The following is a 20476-nucleotide window of genomic DNA, read 5'->3' as shown; positions in this document are numbered from 1 at the left end:
GTGAGACTTCTTTTACTGCTTTCACTTTATAGTGTTTCAATTTTCACTTTGGCTTTACCTCTTCATTATTATGTGCATTTTATTAGACAGATCAGTCACAGAAAACTAAATAAAAATGTTGAAAATTAAAAGATGTAACATACACAGGAGAGTTTGGTAAAAGCCCTTACAATTCACCCGTGTACGTCAAAGCACATTCTGATATAATCACATGTAAAACTGAGTAAAACTGTAAAAAAAAAATTGCAGTTTTTGCTAGAAAGAGGTCTTGAAATGTCATTTATACATTGGTCATTTTAAAATGGAAAATGTGTGGGAGCTATGTCATTATCACTCTCAACCCATACAGCGAAGTGCGTTTATACAGTGAAGTTCAACCTACTCTCCCCAACACACACCCCGCTCCTGTAGAGAGTGGCTCATTATCTTTCTGTTGCCCAAGGAAACTTTCCACTCTCCCTGTGCCTCGTGGGATATGACTGAGATTGTGTAGGCTTCTCTCCTTTTCTCTGTCTCTCTGTCCTGCTTCTTTTTTTTTTTAACATGGTGGTATCACTGCAGTGCAATAGGTAGCGAACAGCATATTTAGGTGCGTTTGTCAGGAGTCAGATACTGTACCAACCTATATGTATATGTACACTATGAAACTTCATCACAGTTTGTGGCGCATTATGTCTGTCGATCATGTCTGTTCTTGAGTGGGCAGCATGTAACGAGCTGAAGAAAGAGTTGTATTTTTGTGAATCTTCACACCATAACTGCAAATTTTCACCTCCCACTATCTTTTTTGCACACTCAGAAACTATACATCATCACCACATAGAAATGGAGCAGTGCTTCAGTGCAGGAGTGAGAAGAAGGGAAGGAGCATTTGCTACGACTGTGTAAACAACCAAACTTGTGACAAGGAATAAAACAAAGCTTCTTTTTCTGAAATCATGACAAATTCTGAGAGCCTCAGAAGTATAGTACAAGAGGTAAAATGTGCAAATAAGGAAACCTTTTTATAGTCTTGTCTTGATGTGTCCCTTTCGTCTTTTTCTGTCTATACACCACAGAACTGCACAGTATTGGTGCTTATTCCTGCTTATTCCTGCTTATGCCTCACATCGTATGGGAATAAATATTGGAGCAACTTGAAGGTTAAAAGCAATGACTTGGAAACATTAACGTGTTCAGACTTGTTGGAAACCCTGAAGGCGCCGTGACTGATGTGTACAGCTGTCTTTGGTTGATCCTGATCAACTGTTACATGTGAACATACTTGTTGTGTGCTACTGTGATCGTGAATTGAAAATGAGTTGTGTAACGATGTCGTTCGTTTATTTTCTTTGAAATTAACCATTTTCTAAATCTGAGTTAAAGAACAAGAGGTCCTGACACTATGTTGCTGATAGTGTGCAGGTGATGTCACAGTGGGTGTGGCTAATGCAAATGTTTACAACCTGGGCCACCATTGCCATGGTAACCAATGAGCTTCTCCTCTGATGCTGGCCAACACTGCAGGCAGCATCAGCTGTTGTCATGGTGATGCTGCTATGCTGATCACCAAGCAGAGCGAGGCGTGTGTGTGTGTGTGTGAGTTAGAGAGAAAGATGAGTATGTAAAAACTTAAAGGCTTAATATACTCGCAAGGTCACTCACACTCATGCACACACACACACACACACACACACTGTGTTGTAGTGTATTAGATTTTTGGTGCTTGAGAATGTGTTAGGTGTTGCGTCACCTTCTGCGTGTGGGATGAAGCTTGCATATCAGCACTCTCCCACACACACACACACACACACACACACAGATGTCTATACACACACATTCTCTCTCCTCCCTCTCCATCAGTCTCCTACCTCCAGCCTGTTCTCTGTCTATGCTGATATAATCAACGCAGATTAGCTGACCACGAGCAATCACTTAATATGACCACTGACTAATGAGGCTGAACACAACATAATGACAGCTCCATCTATCCTACTGTAATTAGCATGGCATGATTTGACACTACTGAAGGCTTGACCTACTCACTGCTGCCACATGAAAACTTCATAACTGGATATAAAGGATGATGGTGACGTGATTTACATATTATTGCTGCCTCAGAATCAGGTTTTTACCTTACAGCAACAATGTCTGCTTGTGTGATATTGCCAGGCAGAGTGATATTATTACCTCAAGCAGTCTCACACGGATGTGTTACAGTAAGTGACGGAATTGTTACTGCATAAATCACAGATTTTAATTGGAAAAGCTATTGTTGCACAGAGAATACAAAACAACAGTAAAACTTTATTCTGTGCAATTAATGCTCTCCATCTTGACCTGCAGTCATTGTGCCTCCTCGCAGGTGTTTTGTGTTTCTTAATTAAAGTTACAGTTTAATGGAATTTAAATCTGTTGTATCTGGTTACACAAATGAACATATCACATCACCCGTGGTTTAAGGAGAAGGGAGCCTACCACAGGAAAGGTGTACAGTATAACAGAACAACCAGGACAAGTTGTACCATGACATGACAGATCTTTAATGTCACTTTAAAACAAAAAGTGTTCTGTAAGGTTACATTTCTTAATGACTTGGTAAATATTGTGCGAGTCAGTGGATGTGTTAATAAAATACAAGATATTTAAGATGTTTTTTGGGGTATTTTTGCCTTTAATCATCAGCTGATAGTTGAGAAGAAGACAGGAAACAAGGGAGAGAGAGAGAGAGGGGCATGACATGCAACAAGGGTCTCCAGGCAGAGTTAAGCTAGGGACGCTGTGGTTATGTGGTATGCTCTGTAACCATTCAGCTACCACAGGGCTCCCTAATGATTATTTACATTATCGATTCACCTGCTGATTATTTTCTCGACTAATCAATTTATGTCTATACAATGTAAGAAGATACAGAAAAATGCCCGTCATAATTTCTTAAAGCTCAAGGCAACGTCTTCAGATGTCTTGTATTGTCCGATCAACAGACCATAATCCAAAAATATTGAGTTTACTGTCATGTATGACACAGAAAAGCCTCAACTTCTCACATTGAGAAGCTGCAATGATGGAATATTTATCATTTTGCTAAACAAAACAAAACGATTATTCTATTATCAAAATAGTTGCTGATTAATTTTCTGTCAATTGACTAATTGTTGAAGCTCTAATGAAAATAATTGTTAGTTTTTGCCCTTATGTCTTATCATCATTGTCATTTCTTTTGTACTGCTTGTGTTTCCTGTGATGTGAGCTTATGGATGACGTACTGTAGTATAGTAATAAAATACAGAACCTATGAACTTTTATATCACTTTCTGTTATGTCGCAGTTGTGGTTGCAGCTCCTTGATCTCTGCCTGTGATTGACAGAGCTGTTAGATTTTGAAAATAGAGTTTAAGTCAAGAATGAGGAAATCTCGAGGCTGGCAGACACAGTAGACACCTAGATAGAGACAGAAAAAGACAGATTTGTAAACTCATCTGTAACAATATGAATACCATTTCAGCAGTATTACTTCTCTCTGCTTCTTTGGCTCACAGTTGGAGCGAAGTACAGTCAGTCTAGCCAACATAGTACAAGATAGGGTTTCACCAGAGACAGCAGGAGACAGAGGGTACACAGATAGATGGAGGAAGAGAGAGTATTGTGGTCTGAACACCACAGCAAATGAGCTATTCGGTTACTGATGAACCGAGCGCCGTGACCCGAGGAAGTGATCTTTCCCAACCGCTCCACAAGTCGGATCACTTCCTCAGTTCAACAATCAATGTGAGAGGAGGAGGTTCATCTGAGATCTGCTCAACAGAGTGTAGAAGACTCAGTTCCACTCATGTTAACCCTACTAGTAACTCTCAGATCCTATTACAGCATATAATAGCCCTTCTTACAGTATTTGGAATAATAAAGGATAGTATTGTATTGCAGTTAATTTCCTACTACAACAAACAAATGCTACAGCCAAAGATCTATTCTGTGTTTTGAACCTGTGCTTCACATTATCATCACCTCAAATTATGAAGAGGGCTGCAACTTCAGGGTTCAATATATTCATCATGAGCTTTGGAGCTGGACTGGGCCTCATACATATTGGGGCAGACCCATTACATAATACATTTATTATTTATAATTCATCTTTTATACAATGGGCATTAAGAGCAACTGCTTGTACACCAAAAAGGTTTGACAGGTACATACGGAAAAAAAATATTGGCTGAAGAAACCAAAGAATCCCACACACTGTCTGTCCATCACTTGTATTCACCTTATTGACGACATTTCGGTCCTCAAGCCTGATTTAAGTCATAGGACCAAAATGTGCATGCGTAATTGTTAATAAAGTGAGCATTAGTGATCAACAGCGTGCGTCACAATGGGCATTGAAAACATCACTTAGACCCTGTATCTCTTTCATGCTTGCCCACACAGACGGCAAGAGTGCGTCCTCTAAAACGTCAACGACACTCAACAGTTCTCTTTATTCTGCTTTAATATGGAAATTGAATGCACTTAAGCATCCATTTGCAATCAAAATCAGACTTTCCGTATTGCAGGCAAACATTCTTCAATTTTTAACGACTGATTCGACTGTGCAGTTGGAGGGAGAGGTGGTATTAGTGGGTCCCTGAGAAGCTCCGGGCCATTATGTAGTCGAACAGACTTCATGTAGTCACAACCTCTTATGCAAAAGCCAAGAACATGTCATATCCCTCCACTGAGATGCTGTGGATTCAATGCACTTCTGCAGAATGTTTTTGTGAAAAAGAAGAAATACACATTAAACTTATCGCTCCATTAAAACATGTCTTAGATCGTAACTTAAATCAAATTACTCTTCAGCCTCTTTTAGCCCTATGTTTTGAGCTAAAATGGCCCTAAATGAGCTGTTCATTTGTTGAGTCTCATGGCTCTCCCCCAGCCTGATGACTCAGTGGGCAGTTGTCTCCAATAAACAAGCTCAGACAAGGTGAATGTATACAACTTTCCCCATGCATGGTTGAGACCCAACCTGAGCTAAAAAATAAGGAAGTATTGGACTTGGCAACCAAAAATATGACTCCAGTGTGGTGCTCAGTTTGATAAGCTGATAGTACATCAGGGCTGTTTTCTGTGAGCTTGTTTCAGAAAAGCTGAAGTCTTATCTTGGAGATAGATAGTTTCTGGGTTTTGAAGTTAAACCACAGTTTCTTACCTTTCTCAATTTACCACAAACATACTATGTGAATTAGTGTTGTACAGTTTTAATTTAAACATAGTTTATTCAAATAGACATTATTTTCTGTCACATTTGGCAATGAAAGATTAGTTTTGCATGTTGATTTGTGCGATGTTGCTATGTTTCACACTATACCACAGCCCTCCTCTCCAAAACAAATTCCTGCTCTAATCATGATGGACTTAATGAATACTGATTTATTCTGCCATGTTGTGTGTAGCTGCTGGTGTGATATATGATAATGAGGATCTCAGGCTGTCTGATCACCTGCTGGATCCATGTGGACCACAGCTCTGCTGTGTTGAGATGCAGTCTTTTCATATCCTTTACCTTCACATGATGTCAGTGTCTCATCTGCATTATGCAGTTATTCTGTGTCCATTTTTGTAAGAATGCCGTTCAGTTCAGTCAGTAGGATAGTGTAGAAAAAGTGAAAGCAAATTCTGTACAAAAAAAAAGTTAATAGAGCTCAAACAAATGATATTCATGCAGTACTGAGATATTGGTAACACTCATGTCATGTTCTTAAGGAACATGTCGTTCTTAAGGATTCGACTGCATAGCTCACTGTATAAAATATTCATCCAGTGTTCATCAGATCAGTGTACCTACAATATATCATACTGAAGTTGTATTTTCAAAATACTAAGTAGAAATTAGTAAAGTACATTTCCATCAGTGTTAAAATTAAGCAAAGTGGTACAAAGCTAAAACCAACCAGTCAGTCAACCAAACAACACAACAGCAGCTTTGCAAGATCCATGACAGCTTCAGAATGGTTCAATTAGGATATTTTTCACATGCTGCATGCTAGAGTGCATATAACTTCACTGGATTGCATATACTCAAAACAATTTGGATTTAACACTGTGTGTGCTTGTGCTTCCTCCAGTCTTATGTGTTATAAGAGTCTGCCGGACATTGATGTGGCATGCAGTGCTGCAGTATCTTGGTATGATATCATACATGCTGTTTATCAGTGCTGCTCATATCAGATATATGGGAATAACTCAATAATGATGGAGGAACAGCACTGTAGAGTAGCATCGTCATGTCTGTGAGTGTGCTCCAGTCTCTCCTCAGTCCTCCATCTGTCTGTGGAGTCTGAGGCCCCCTGCTGGTGACTTTCAGTTTCACAATCTTGTGTCAAAGCAGACAGTGTAATTGGAAGGAAACCTGATTACTGGATATTTTTTTTTAATGCATCAGTGAGTTTCTCTACCAAGTAGAATATTTTATGCAAGTCTGTCATGCAAATCACTGGATAGGAGGCAGGACAAGATACTGACATATATGCTCACTCCACTCTTTTGTACCACTTGTTACATTAGTGGGACTGCATTGTCAAACAGAATATTGGTGAATGTAATTGTTTTGATATCTTGTGCCGTATCTTGGCGCTTAGGCAACAGCATGAGAAATGTGGTTCATTTATGTCTTATTCAGAAATTGAATAAATTTGATGTGAGATATTTTGATACTTATCCTCACTCTGAGTCAAATTGACTGGTACAGATAAATTGACCTGAAAACAGAGAAGATGTCTGTGTTCAGCAGACTAATTGAAATCCATTACACTAATTATGTGGCGTAGAAAAGGTTTTATGCTCAATAAATGAGGATGTTTTTCCTGTCTTTTTAAACTTCGTCATCGGGTCTGTCTGGCCTAGAACATAATAGGCAGATTCAATGAGTTCAAACCATGATCGTAGCCCTGATTTTGTACTTGCTTACAGGTTTTGGAGATCGCCGACAAAAGCCCCAAATCAGAAGCAAATCAGTGTTCTCTCTCTCTGCAAAACAGACAATCCTTGCTGCCTGCATATCTCAATCCATTCTCTCACCCATATTCTTTTGTTTCTTGTTTTTTCACTGCAAATGAGCGCACAAACAATCTGTCTTGTGCATGGTATTGCGTCATTTCTCGCATTACTTCTCGCAGCCCAAGCAAACACGGAGAGAACCTGCAAACTCCACACAGAAAGGACCTGAGGTTTAACCCCTGGACCCTCTTGCTGTGAGGCAACAGTGCTAACCGCTGAGCCACTGTGCCACTAATAACCACGGGGTCAAGGTTAGGGGACGATCATAGTTTTTAAAAAACTGTCCTTGAAAAATTTGCGGTTGGAATTGTGACATTAAGGGTTGGAAACGCAAACAAACAGTAGTTTCCTGTTGCAAAATTCACTGTTTGCAAGTTTGGGTTAAGCCATCCATCCAATCCACCACCTCCGAATGAGGACATTTTGTCAAGTTATATAGATGCCACTTGTCTGGATTATAATTACTACGGCCACTAGTTGGCATCTGTCACTCAAACATAACTATAATTTTTTGGATGACTGAGATTCATAACTATTGTGTCATTTTTCTTGGGAGGACAGTCTCGGTAGACTCATTTGATCCTGAATAAGTCTTTCTTGTAAATCAGAATAGAGGTGGGGGTAGACAAAAGTAAAGCTTGACAAGGTGTGTGGGCAGATCACCACTCAGACATCTCATACATAACAGTATTTGAAGGCATTTTTTCTTCATGTTTCAAGTTTGTCACTCCTTTTAGTGTGAATAAAGCACTCATACCCGGCGCTAGAAATTAACTGACAGATCACAGAAGTGATTTTGACTGAAACGATTGGAGTATTTTAAAATGAAAGCCTCCTAACACTCAGATCATCCATTCCCTAGCCACATTTCATCTCTTGTCTTCAGCTACATCTCTGCCCTATCCCTGCATTTACAGTTCTCAGCAGCCCCCCCCTCCTACCCCACCTTCTAGCAATATATTAGTGCTGGCTTCATTTAGCGCTGTGATGCTAGCAGCCTATTCTCCTTGCTCATCCTCTCCTGACTGAGCGCTTAGCCTGCAGCGCTAGCAGCACTTTACACAGGGAACACACACCCACTAACACACTGGGCGGCTATAACAGCCTTTCTCTCATCTCAACCACCCTCACGCTCTCTTCATCTCTTTGTGCTCTCCACATGGGTGCTGCTTTTTAATGTCCCTCATCTGTCTGTCTATCTGCCTCTCTCTCTATCGTCAGGTTGGTTTGAGGCAAGTTGTGGCATATATTAGCTGACATTATAGAGGCTTGAACCCCATGGCCATAACTGTTGCTGTACTCTCTTAAATACCAGCTGTTGTCAGCCACAAGCTATATGCGATTTATTATTAAAAATAGTGGCCACTCTCTAATCATTCTATACATAACTTTAAAATGAATATTGAGGGTTTTAGTCATTTTCAGAATTTTACAGCACAGTATTTTTGGTAAGTTTTTCAATGCCAGTACAAGTGTGAAAACAATACAGTATTACAAGTATGATCACATTTGAGTAGTTTATCTACTGCCATTACTTCTACTACTATGTATATATTTCTACATGCTTCAAAATGGTAAATGGACATTTCTAACTAAGCATCACAAAGCTCTTCACAATGCATCTGATTCACCCATTTACACAAACACTCACAAACTGATAGCAGCGGAGCTGGAATGCAAGGCGCTTGCTTGGCCATCAGGAACAATTTGAGGTTTGATGTCTTGCTAAATAACAACGTCAACGTGTGTCCAGCAGGAGCAGGGGATCAAACCACAATCCGTGTGATAAGTCACTCTTGAAACATTTGAACATAAAATTTGTCAAAGTACAATACAGTAAAAAATTACCAAAGTATTATTTAAATCAACTGATTAACGAATACAGTAAGTAAACAAGACCAAACATTTAATGCCAACTTTTGATACTTTACAGTATTTTTCACTCAAAGACACATGACACAATTTGATTGGTACTCAGAGAGTATCGACGTCTCATAGTAATGATCTCATAGTCACAAGCATTGACCAAAAGAAAGGAGACATTTGTGTTTATTCTCATGTTACGGTTCACTGCAGAGAAACTGTTCTTCTGAATGGGCTTGACTGAAATGAATTGGAGTCTTAGATCTTAGATCTTAGGTCTTGTGGTTGTGTGTGTCTGTGTGTGTGTGTGTGTGTGTGTGTGTGTGTGTGCGTTCATGCATGCGTGCGTGTGTGTGTTTCCTCTTGTAGAGACAGTTAACAGCAGATTGACATCTGCCTGTGTAGAACAAAGATTAAACTTAAACTCCTTCTCCCAAGGAAGTAGGCCAACGCATAGACACACACACACACACACACACACACACACACACACACACACACACACACAAACGCACAGCAGCTTTTCATAGACTCTATTCCAGCTGACCCAGCCTGCCTTGTGATGCTTTAAAAGAACAAGACAAAGGTTGATGGAAGGGACCGCTCTCCACCAATCGCAGCTCTGGGTTCATTGTACACACACACACACACACACACTGACTGAGCTCTGAGCGTTGTATCACTGTCCCTGGTCGCCTATCGATTAGTCATGCCTGGCTGCTGTCATGTGCAGGAGTCCAGGGAAGTCCCTAATTGGCTAGTCCAGGAAAGAGAGAGAGAGGGAGAGTTGTAGAGAGAGGGGGACAGACACTGAGCGAGGGAGGCAGCACAGAAGGATGAGAGAGGCTTAGAAAGAGAATTGTGCATAGAGATGTGGCTTAATATCAAATCATGATAACACAAAGGCAAAAAGAGGGAAAAAAAACAAAGACAAGCAAATTTTACTCTTTGACTTTAATGTTCTCTGAACTCTTTAACGGAGAAAAAATCAAACAGGAATCTGATCTGAGTTTGGTTCCTGTTTTACTGTCTACTGCTTTTCTTTTGGAATATACAAATCAAACTACATCGTCTACAGAGCAACCAAGACTTCAGATACAAAGCTGGAGTGCACAACAACATACGTGGATAATATGAGTTACTCTGAATGACTGACCACTGGAGTGGAGCTTAATCGCGGAATGAGAAAGAGAAATCTTCCATTGGAGCGCATGAACTGACGTACAGAAACAGAGACACCATGAGAGAAAGCAGGATCGAAAAGAAGCTCAACTCATCTAAGTGGTCCTGCTCCTTCTTCTTGGAACCGCACCTTTGATCTTACTGCTGACCCTAAAACCCAGAGTGATGATGAGAGGGTTAATGTGCTCCTAAGAGGGAGACAGCCGAGAAGAGAAGTGCTATATCGCGCTAAAAGAAGATGCTTTGCTTTTTAGGAGCTTAGTTGAGGGTCTTATCCACAAGGAAGAAGAAATGGAAACAGAGCCTACAGAGGATGGATTGTATTTCTGATATTCCACTGATCTTGAAATACTGAAGCGTACGAATATATAACAGAGATAGAGGAAGAGCAGGAATACTGACTTGGCACTGGACACAGAGGAGGATTGGTTGCTCTGGAAAGGCATGACCTACATTATGTGGACACAAGTGATTCTAAGGAGCTACTCCCTTTTGTCATCTCTGTAAAGGAGAGGATGTGGTGAGAGGGAGATACAAAGATAGACGAAAGAAGACAGGAGGATCTCTCTGTGACTTTTTGTATTTTTATATATCTCTGTAGCTATGACCACTTATTTCCACAGCCATGAGTTCTGTTGTAGCCCCAAGAAGCCCAGCAGTGGCTCTACTAAGAGCAAATCTGGCAAAGGGAAGGCCAAGTCAAGTAAGAGCCCCTCTCACTCAAAGCATAACCAGAATTTGCTGCAAATACAGACACCAAATCACCAAATGCAACCTTCACCGCTGCACTCTCCAAAGCATCACCCTCACTCGCCGAATCATGGCTGCCATTCGCCGAAACATCTGCTTCTTTCCCCTTCTCCGAGCTACTACCACATAGCACCATCAAGTCCAAGTCATCAGCTGGCTCCTACATCACCAACTTACCATCTGGCCCCGCAATCACCAAATCAAATGCTGCACTCGCCAAGCCACCACCAGATGCACTTATCACCAAGCCATCATCAGCTGCAGCATCATTCTCAAAACCAGCAACAGCAACATCCTCCGGCCTCGCCCGGTCACATGCTCTCTTCGCAATCAACACATCAAATCTATCACCAACAGCAGCAGCAGATGCAGTTCCATTCACCCAGTCACCAGTCGTTCCAGCAGTACCAGCACCACCACCACCATCACTATCCTTCTCCTCTTCCTCACGCCTCCCAGTCCCTGTCTATCCATCCATTTCACTCGCCACAGCTCCCCCTGTGTACAGGACCAGGCGGCTATGGGTGGAGCACGCTGCCTACCAACCTGGCCACCAGGGGCTCTAGAGGGAAGATCCCAAACCAGAGAGACAGTGGCAAGAAGAGTCCCACAAAGAGCAAAGCCAAGAGCAAGGCTGGAAGCAGGCCGTGGCCCAACGACACGTACATATGGACCACGCACTCCATGGAAACGCCCCCACATGCGCCGCACATACACCACTTTCCGCAAATAAAAGCCAATGTGCAGGTAGGTTTTATTGGGTGGATACATATATTGTAGCATGCATTAGGGCCAGTGAGCCACAGCTTATATGTATTAGCAATTATTTTGGGCGCTCCTGTCCACATCTAATACCTAATCAGATTCTACAAAGAGATAGATAACACAGGTTGTAGTAAGAAATCAGAGACTGAAACTTTGTAAATGTGGTAGACTCTTACACACTGTAAGCATAAAATACATTAAACAAGCTATGTTTTGGTCAATGGCCTTTATCAGGCATTAAAAGAGATGATTGAAGACACAGGTCTTACAAGTGTTCATTAGATTATGTACAATTCTGTTTAGAAACTGAAACTTTTACATTTGAAGAGTAACTGAACACCCTTTGAAAATCTTTGCTGACCTCCAGTGGTTTAACTCTGCTGCGGTGATGTACAAGTGTACTCTAGGACACAGTGACATCACTGTTGGGCGTTGTTACAGGTGCAACAGAGCACATTCATGACCACACCCAGCCGTGTGGTCAGAGGTGAAACATGCTTGAAACTTTCAACCAGAGAGGGTAGCGACACAGCTTTTTAGCCTGGTGTTAAGTTATTCTTTAATTATTGATATTGTTTATTGACACGTGCGTATAAGTGTTCAAGCATCCTGCTGCTGTGCTAATCAACCAGTTTTTTAATTGTAACTTGATACAAATGATATCCCCCACAATGCCTTAACTAACTTTACCTTATTTACCAATGAAATAAAAAAATGAAAATAATATGGCGTGATGAAAAGCTATACTTCGCATTCTTTCGGCAATTTATCCTGTACTATCATAACATCTGAATGCAAATTATGATTTCAAAAGTGGAATAAACAACACTGTATCAAGAAACATAACAAGTTAATTCCACATAGTCAAATGGATTGCTTATTCCATTAACATTTAAGGTGAAATCAATACATTGCAAGATATATTAGACAGATTAAATGGAGAGATCGAACAAAGAGACCATAAAATCCACAGTGTTACCATGTGATAAGTAGTCTACACAGTACGCTAGCTGCTGTGAGCCAGCCTTGTATTTGTACCACAGTGTTGTAGACATTTAAGACGTGGAAGGTCACTTCTGTAATGTTGCCATTATCTTTGTCAAACTGCCCTTTTAAGTGAAACACTGACAGCCCGAAGTGGTTCAGTGCTGTTGTCCACGAAAACCTTGGCTCTGACTTATCTGCAGAATTGCATTATATTCCTAGTAAAGGCAGTGATGCACGTTATGATTACTGAGCAGATTATAGATATGATTTAAGTTTCACAACCAATCAGACCAAGTCTGTTCCAGTCGGGATTTGTTGGTGTTGACAGTCAGGAGTTAAAATCATGTGTGGCGTTGAAGGTTTCTAATCCATTCATGTCTTCCAATCTAGTCACTGCCCATTATTCTCATTTTTATTATTTTAGATATGTTAGATGGATACGACTGGAATCAGGATGTTGACATCGTGTGTGAGCTGGAGAAATAATAATGAAACCGAAACTGAATAAATGCAGTTTAAAACGGCAAACCGTGATGTGCTCTCGCTACTATTTTGTAATCAACTTCATATTCTCACAGTTTACAGTCTGTGATGCCCTCATCTCTACATCTTCCATCTCATTAAAATTTAACATTTTTCCCTCTTCCACAAGGATTGCAGTTTCAATTAGCAAAGAAAACTCTTTGATGAATATCGGTATTTTTACTCAGTCATTCAATTTGTGCTCCTTTCCTGCTGTCAAGACTTAAGAAAATCTACGTCTGTTGGCGGAAATATGTGCTTTGTGTAGTCCTCGTAGGTTTGATGTCAGTCATAAGTTTCGTCCCAAGCTTAAGGAAAAATACAGACCAAGCAGATTGTGGGTAAATGAAAGGTTCACTGCAACAGCTCAGCACAAAATAAAGCTGTCAGTTTATTGAACTTCACAGACAAAAAAGAATTCAAGTTAATTTGACCTCCTTAGCGATATAATCAAAGCAACTTGTCCATCCAAGTTTAGCAGGACTTGTGTGTTGTGTAAACCATAACAGACGAGAAAAAGCAGCAAGCCAGCTGCCTGTTAGCTGTCGTTCAGCCACTGTGCTGTACATCTGCTGTGGGCACAGTGATCAGAGATAGCAGGTAGTGATAGTCTGATTAGCATGATTAGCACAGCAGTTCTGATTTGATTAGAGTCATGCTCCATCTGATTAGCTCATTAGTCAAATGGAGTTTCATTTCACATTAGGAAGAAATAGTGAACAGTGATATTAGGAGTGGAGTATTTGTGTGCATGGATGTGTGCATTACTCTTGTCTTTACACATCATGTCTCAACATTGGTTCTTGCTTACAATAAATTAAATCTACAGGAGTAGAGTTTTTCCTAAGTTTTTAATGCAACCTTTAAATATTGCAGCTTATTTTTGTGTAACACTCATATAATCAATCGCCATTGTTCCCAGTTTGGTTTGTGACTTTTCCTTTTTTTCACTTTGGCCTTTGTGTTTGTGTGTTCTTGCGTGTGAGAGCGTGCGCATGTCTGGCATAGTACGACACACAGTGCTAAATGATTATTTAACAAACTGCCGCTGTGCATCATTAGATGTTTTGGGATTCTTGATTTCTGTTTATCCAATCACGACTCATCCGCTAATTGATAATTGAATTATCATGCTGATACCGTAGAAGCTGGATCCAGCACCCTGCATTGATGGGAAATCATTTCCCAAAGCACACACACACACACACACACACACACACACACACACACACACACACACACACACACCTACAGTACTTCGTCATGTCTAAACAACCATCCTACATGGCATGAGTAATGACTGAACCACTAAAGCTCTTGTCTGTCTCTTGGTCTGATGAAACAAACCAGGGATAGTCTAGATCTCTTTCTAAACCATGCTGTGCTGGGCTGAACCAGGTCATAATGCCATGATAATACAGCTGGTGTAACAGCAATTATGTAATGACTAACAATCACTTGCATAGAGCAACAAAACACTGTCTGGATATGGACCTTGTGTGTGTTTTTGTATTTGTGTGTGAGCGCTTGTTTGTTTATATTTGCACGTTTGTTCTTTTGGCCTTTCCATGTAACACAAACCCCATGCACACACACATATTGATGTTACATAAGCGTGCAGTCTGACATAGCGTGTCAATGGACTCACAAGCAGACTGACCGACTGGATTTGTTGCTCTGTCAATGACACACACACACATAAACAAAGACACATACCCAGAAGTTGTGTACTTTGTAATGCTGCTGTTGCAATGGTGATGGAGTTAGGTAAAGTTTAGACAAGGACATGTAACACTGGTAAGTGTGAGGTAATGACAGATAAATTCAGGCAGGTAGTTGTTTGGGTAAAGTCAGCAGAAGGTGAGAAGGCTTCAGCTGAGATGAATCGGTCAATATCTTTAATTATTTAGAAAAAACCAAAGGAAAAAAAATCTGGGTACCTTAAGTGTTCTACGAGAAAGGAAAAAGTCTCAGAGGGTAGAGAATCATACAATAAATGCAATGTGTTTGGCAGTCTGTACACCTAATGTTGTTCACCTTCCCAACCAAATTTATGTCGACTAAATACTTCATAAGTCATATAGCTCATCAAAATACTTCCAGAGAAAAACACAGTTTAGATCAGTGATTCCCAAACTTTTTGGCTCGTGACCCCTTAAACATAAAACATGTTTACTTCTGACTCTGATCACAGGTGATCGCCTTTGTGTGAACTGCAGTTGTGAGCGGTTCAGCCAAAGAGATAGTTTCCCCTCCAGACATGTTATAAGATATAAAATGAAATGAAAAATAATTTGTGTCTGATATGTTCTTTTTTCAGAAAAAAATGCCTCATTCTATTGATATTATTATTTTATCAATATGCTGTGTTTTCACTGAAAAGTCTATTTTCAGTGTTTGTGCATTTGAGGCTTCAAGTTTCCACATCTTGTGTAAGTTGCATATTGAATCATACTTGGCTTCCAAACTAATTGTGAAGACATAAATTGTGCTTGTAGGTACACACCTACAACTGTTTGAAGTGAGCACAGAGAAACTTTTAACAGATAAATGTGAAAATAGTCCTCTAGTGTCAAAATCTGCACAGTGAAACTCAAACATCCAACTGAAGGAACGAGAAGAAAAAACATATTTTTGAATGCAGGGGAACTGTAAAGGATTTGGCCTGGTGAAAGTATCCACAAGTGTGAAAAATGTAAAATTAAAGATTTTTGTTACAGATATATGTATCTGAATATGAAGTTTTTTAAAAAATCTGATTAACAATCTTATGATTTCTCTCAGATTCATCTGGAGGCCCTAGCTGATGGTATTAATTGGTCCATACGTGACCTTTTGTTTTTATTTATTTCTCTATAAAGCATTTTGTAACTTTGTCAAGAGAAGTGCTATATAAATAAAGTTAATTATTATTATATTTATTATAAATGTGCCTATAGGGGTGACTGTGGCTCAGGAGGTGAAGCGGGTCATCCACTAATCAGAAGGTCGGTGGTTCGATCCCTGGCTCCTCCAGTCCACATGTAGAAGTGTTCTTGGGCAAAGATACTAAAGCCCAAATTGCTCCTGATGGCTGTTCCAGCGGTGTGTGAGTGTGAATGCGTAAGCATAGAAACATCGTGAGGCGCTTTGAATAAGAAGTGACGTATCGTTCCTGATGAGCAGGTTGGCACCTTGCATGACAGCCTCTGCCGTCAGTGTATGAATGTGTGTGTGTGGGTGAATGTTGGCACGTGTTGTAAAGTGCTTTGAGTGGTCGATAAGACTAGAAAGGCGCTACATAAATGCAGTCCATTTACCGTTTACCTATTAGGAAATCATCTGCAGCGTCATTCTGTAATATTTAAAAGCCCTCACAGCTTGAGGTGTTGAACAGCTTAATGGCAGTGGAGTCAGCTGGCCCCAGAATAATTGTGATATTTGCCTCATATACAACATTATTATACAGTGATTATCTTCTCCCTCTGTCTATACTTCATTCACATAAACACACACACACACACACACACACGGATCCTGACAGCTGCAACTGTCAGCATGTCTTTACTGTCTCCTCAATATCCATGAACTGTGCTGTGAGAGCATTTTTTTTTATTTTCATTATACCACCAAATCTCTCCCTCCCTCTCTTACTCAACCTCCCTTCACTTCTGTTCTCACACCATTCATTTTTGCCCCCCCCCCCCCCTTTTTTTTTTTTTTTTACTTGTGTGTGTGTGCTTTTGGAGGTTTGTGTGCATCTGTCTGCACGCTCTGCTCATTGCTGTTGTTGAGCAGACGGATTTGACTCCTCCCACCATACCTTTAATCCCTCTGATCCTCTCTCTCTCTCTCTCTCTCTCTCTCTCTTCCTCTCTCTCTTTCTGTTCCCGTGTGGGATCAAGCATCCATTCAGCTTGACTGACAGACAGCTGGACATGTGGTGGAGAGAGAGAGAGTGTGTGTGTGTGTTTGAGAGAGAGAGAGAGAGAGAGAGAAGATAAAGGAGGGATGAGGGAGGTAGAGATTAGTGTAGAGGGATAGATGCTGTTGCTGCTCTGTTGCACATTGATGCTGTGATGCCTGCGTGGACTGTCCATTTGGTTTGCTAGCTCGTTTGATGCTTGGTTAGCTGGTTGGTTGGTTAACTTTTTTTTTCAGCTGCAAGAGCAAATGCGGAGCCTCCAACTGTCCTTCATGTACTGGCTCGCTCATGGCTGGTTTGTGGGAGAAGACTAGAGCTGCTGACGGCGGACTGGAGAACACGAAATACTTTCTGTGGAGAAAGTGAGATGAGATAGATAGGGGAGGTGTAGGGATGGCGGTTGATGCTCCCCTTGCAAATACGAGGAGAAAAACACATCTGTGATTGCATAGAAAGCAAATATTTAGCAAGAAGAATAAGAATAGGAGAGATAATGTCTATTATCTGATCTGTCCAGGCCTGGACCGGAGACCAGGGAGAAAGAGTAGACTGAACACAGGGAGGAAGAGGAAGGAAAGACATTCGTGTGTGAAGATATAAGACTGTAGCTGCTGGATTTTGTTTTCATTTTAGGGCAGAACATGCATGTAATACAGAACAGTCTAATAAAATACAGTGTAGTGTCATAAAACTAAAGGTATAAAGAATATGAGTGTACAACAAAGATATAAGAATATAATTTAGACCGTTAATTGTTATATCGTTGAGTGTACTTTACGGAGCAGTAGCAGAGCTTCATAAAATGTGGTTTGCAGTGTAGTACATTAGTATTGTCCAATATAAGGGTTGTGCAGTATGTCATGCGGTGTATGCAGTCGCTCCATGGTGGTAATCTGTAGCAGATGTACTCGACATGCTGTACCAAAACATGAGACGAGTAAGTCATTGTCAGGGCTCTCTCTCTGTTTGTGTGTTTGCGTGGTGTTCAAGTTTCACAGTCTGTCTTTCTGTTTAAATCGTAATATTGTTGAAATGAAAAGTGCTTAATAACTCTGCTGTTCTCTCCTTACAGGCCAACCCCCCTCCAGTGGTGGTCAACACCGACAGCGTCGACACACCCCCATATGTGAGTACACGTTCAAATACAACCCTGCAACCTGTTGATACTGTAACCTCTGAAAGGTCAATTGCTATTTGTTGAAGACTTTCCTGACTAAAGGCAAATAAGGTTAAATCACATAATATCAAGATAAATATTAAACTACTATACTGTATCAGTGACTGTGTCTGAAGTTGTGACCTTCGGTGGCTGGATTTGGCCATATGATCGTAGTATATGTGCAGAACATAAATTTTCTTATGTAGCAATTCCAAATTGAACACATGACCTTAAATGGCTATTTAAGGTTGACCTAAGCTTCTGTGTTGAGGTGTTGTGGTGGTTACGATGCGGATGCCTCTGGTGTGGGAATCAATTTATAGTTCAGCAGAGACGTCTACTGATTGAGTGTTTGTGAAGTGTGTATTTAAAGTATCATATTCACTTTGGGATAGGGTGAGGAGAAGGTTTATAGATAGAAATAGTTTTTCCGGATCACAAAATCGAAGTTTTCCAACATTACTTAAATGGAGACATTACTTTGCCTTTCTTTAACAAACACTAACATCACTGGAAATATGTTGGAGAAATCAAACCAGCCCAAGCAGACCAATCACAGGTCTTGTGGTCTCTGATGTGTAGTTACATTTTTGAAGATGTCAGCGAGGACATGACCCTCTTCATACCTACGACGTTTATGCAACACCTCGACACAGAAGGATAAATCAGCCCTCAGAGCTGCCGCTGACATTTTAACGGGGGCAAATCTATAAGGTGTCTACTTATGTGAGGCATGGAAAGGTTTTTTTTGTAAGATTAAAGAGCTTTTTTTTTACAGCATAATCAATATATAGCTCACTGAGCTTTTATATAAAATTCTAGTAGTATTTACAACAACTTCTCCTCTTTGTATAACTGCAGCTGCAAAAAGTTAATATTAAGCTTTATTGTACTTCTACAGGCTTCTGCAGCTTCTACTAAATATGCCATAATTTACATTAATTCCCCCCTTAAACATGGATAATAATGATAGTAGCGTCCTGGTTTCAGAGAGAATGCTCAGTCTAGAATTAGATGGATCCAGATGTCATTTTACTGGTAGCCAGCTGCCATAGAGAACCAGTGTCTGTTGTTGTTAGATAAGTTTATTATGTAATTACTATGGAATTACTCCCCGCTGAACAGCCCAGAATAAAACACAGGCAGAAAAATATTTTCATTTAATATTTCATCGATATTATCGGTGACTGTTATTCTCTCTCTTACAGAGATATGTGATTAATACACGCAGAAAATACAGAAATACGAAAGCCAATATAGGGTGTCTGTGGCTCAAAATGAGGCAAAGGTCGTATGTCAGCTGTTTTTTTAAATAGTAACCTATAGGCAGTTTCTTCCTATTGTGCCAAGCAGAAATAGGTGAATTTTTTTCTTGCTTTATTTAAATAAGTGGACTTTGTTAAACAAGAAATATTACAAAGAAACGTTACAGAGATCAGAACTCCCAACTTTTGCAATAACAGTAAAATATTCTCTTTGTAATTCAGAATAATCTGGTATTTTATATTGATAGTAAATGAATGTGTGTGTGTGGTAGGTAATAGTAGACATACTGTACACAGTGGCTGATGGAAGATTGTGCCCTCTGTTTGAAATGACAGAAATTCAAAATCTAAACTAATCTGACTGCACAGAGACACAGATTACAGCCAAAGGGATTACATGGGCCATTGGGATGCCACTCGACCACTGCGTTTGTGTGTGTATATGTGTGTGTGTGTGTGTGTGTGTGCCTGCCTGCAGGAGCAAGACACTCATCTCCCAGTATAAACCGAGTAAAACACAAAATACATAATAGTCTGCTCAGATCAGATTTAATTCTGTGTGCTGTTCATTTAGTCAGAAAATGTAGACGTTAATATATTCACTCACAGCCAATTCATCAGGGATGTTCTTAAATATGACATCAGAGCTACATCATCGGTAAATACGCATTACCGGTTTAATCTCTGAGATTCATGCGTCATTCATAAATGATCAAACTAAAAAAAATCTAAATTCACTTTTCTATCATTCTGAGGCAAGTTGCAGATTGTATTACCTAATAAGTGAATGAAGTCATCTTTTAATGCAATTAGCTCACTGTTCTTTGTATTGTTTTGAAATTGGAAAGTAGACTTGAACTGAAATGGAATCAATATGTGATTTATCTTCCTGTCTAGGCGGCTTTTTCATTGCTTTTTTGTTGATGTGGTTCTATGTGGTTTCCTTCATTTATGGTGTGCTGTTTATATGTTTCAGAGAGAACACTCAACATTTCATATTATGTTCAAAATTAAATTAAAAATGATTTGCAAAGTAAAAAATCCAGCATGTAGTGTAGAACCAGT

The 20476-nt window shown here is 40.1% G+C and overlaps 1 protein-coding gene across 3 annotated transcripts in view; it reads left to right on the top strand.

Moving 5' to 3' along the window:
- Positions 1-20476, top strand: part of LOC137187451 (discs large homolog 1-like protein) — a 118025-nt gene that overhangs the window by 49257 nt on the left and 48292 nt on the right. For all 3 annotated transcript variants that reach the window (XM_067596334.1, XM_067596332.1, XM_067596333.1), the window contains one exon: positions 18060-18113. In XM_067596334.1, the coding sequence (XP_067452435.1) occupies positions 18060-18113 (54 nt within the window). The remainder of the gene's footprint in view (positions 1-18059; positions 18114-20476) is intronic.

The sequence above is a fragment of the Thunnus thynnus genome, chromosome 8 (assembly GCF_963924715.1).
Source record: "Thunnus thynnus chromosome 8, fThuThy2.1, whole genome shotgun sequence".
Lineage (NCBI taxonomy): Eukaryota > Metazoa > Chordata > Actinopteri > Scombriformes > Scombridae > Thunnus > Thunnus thynnus.
This window is presented reverse-complemented; position numbering and strand designations above follow the sequence as displayed.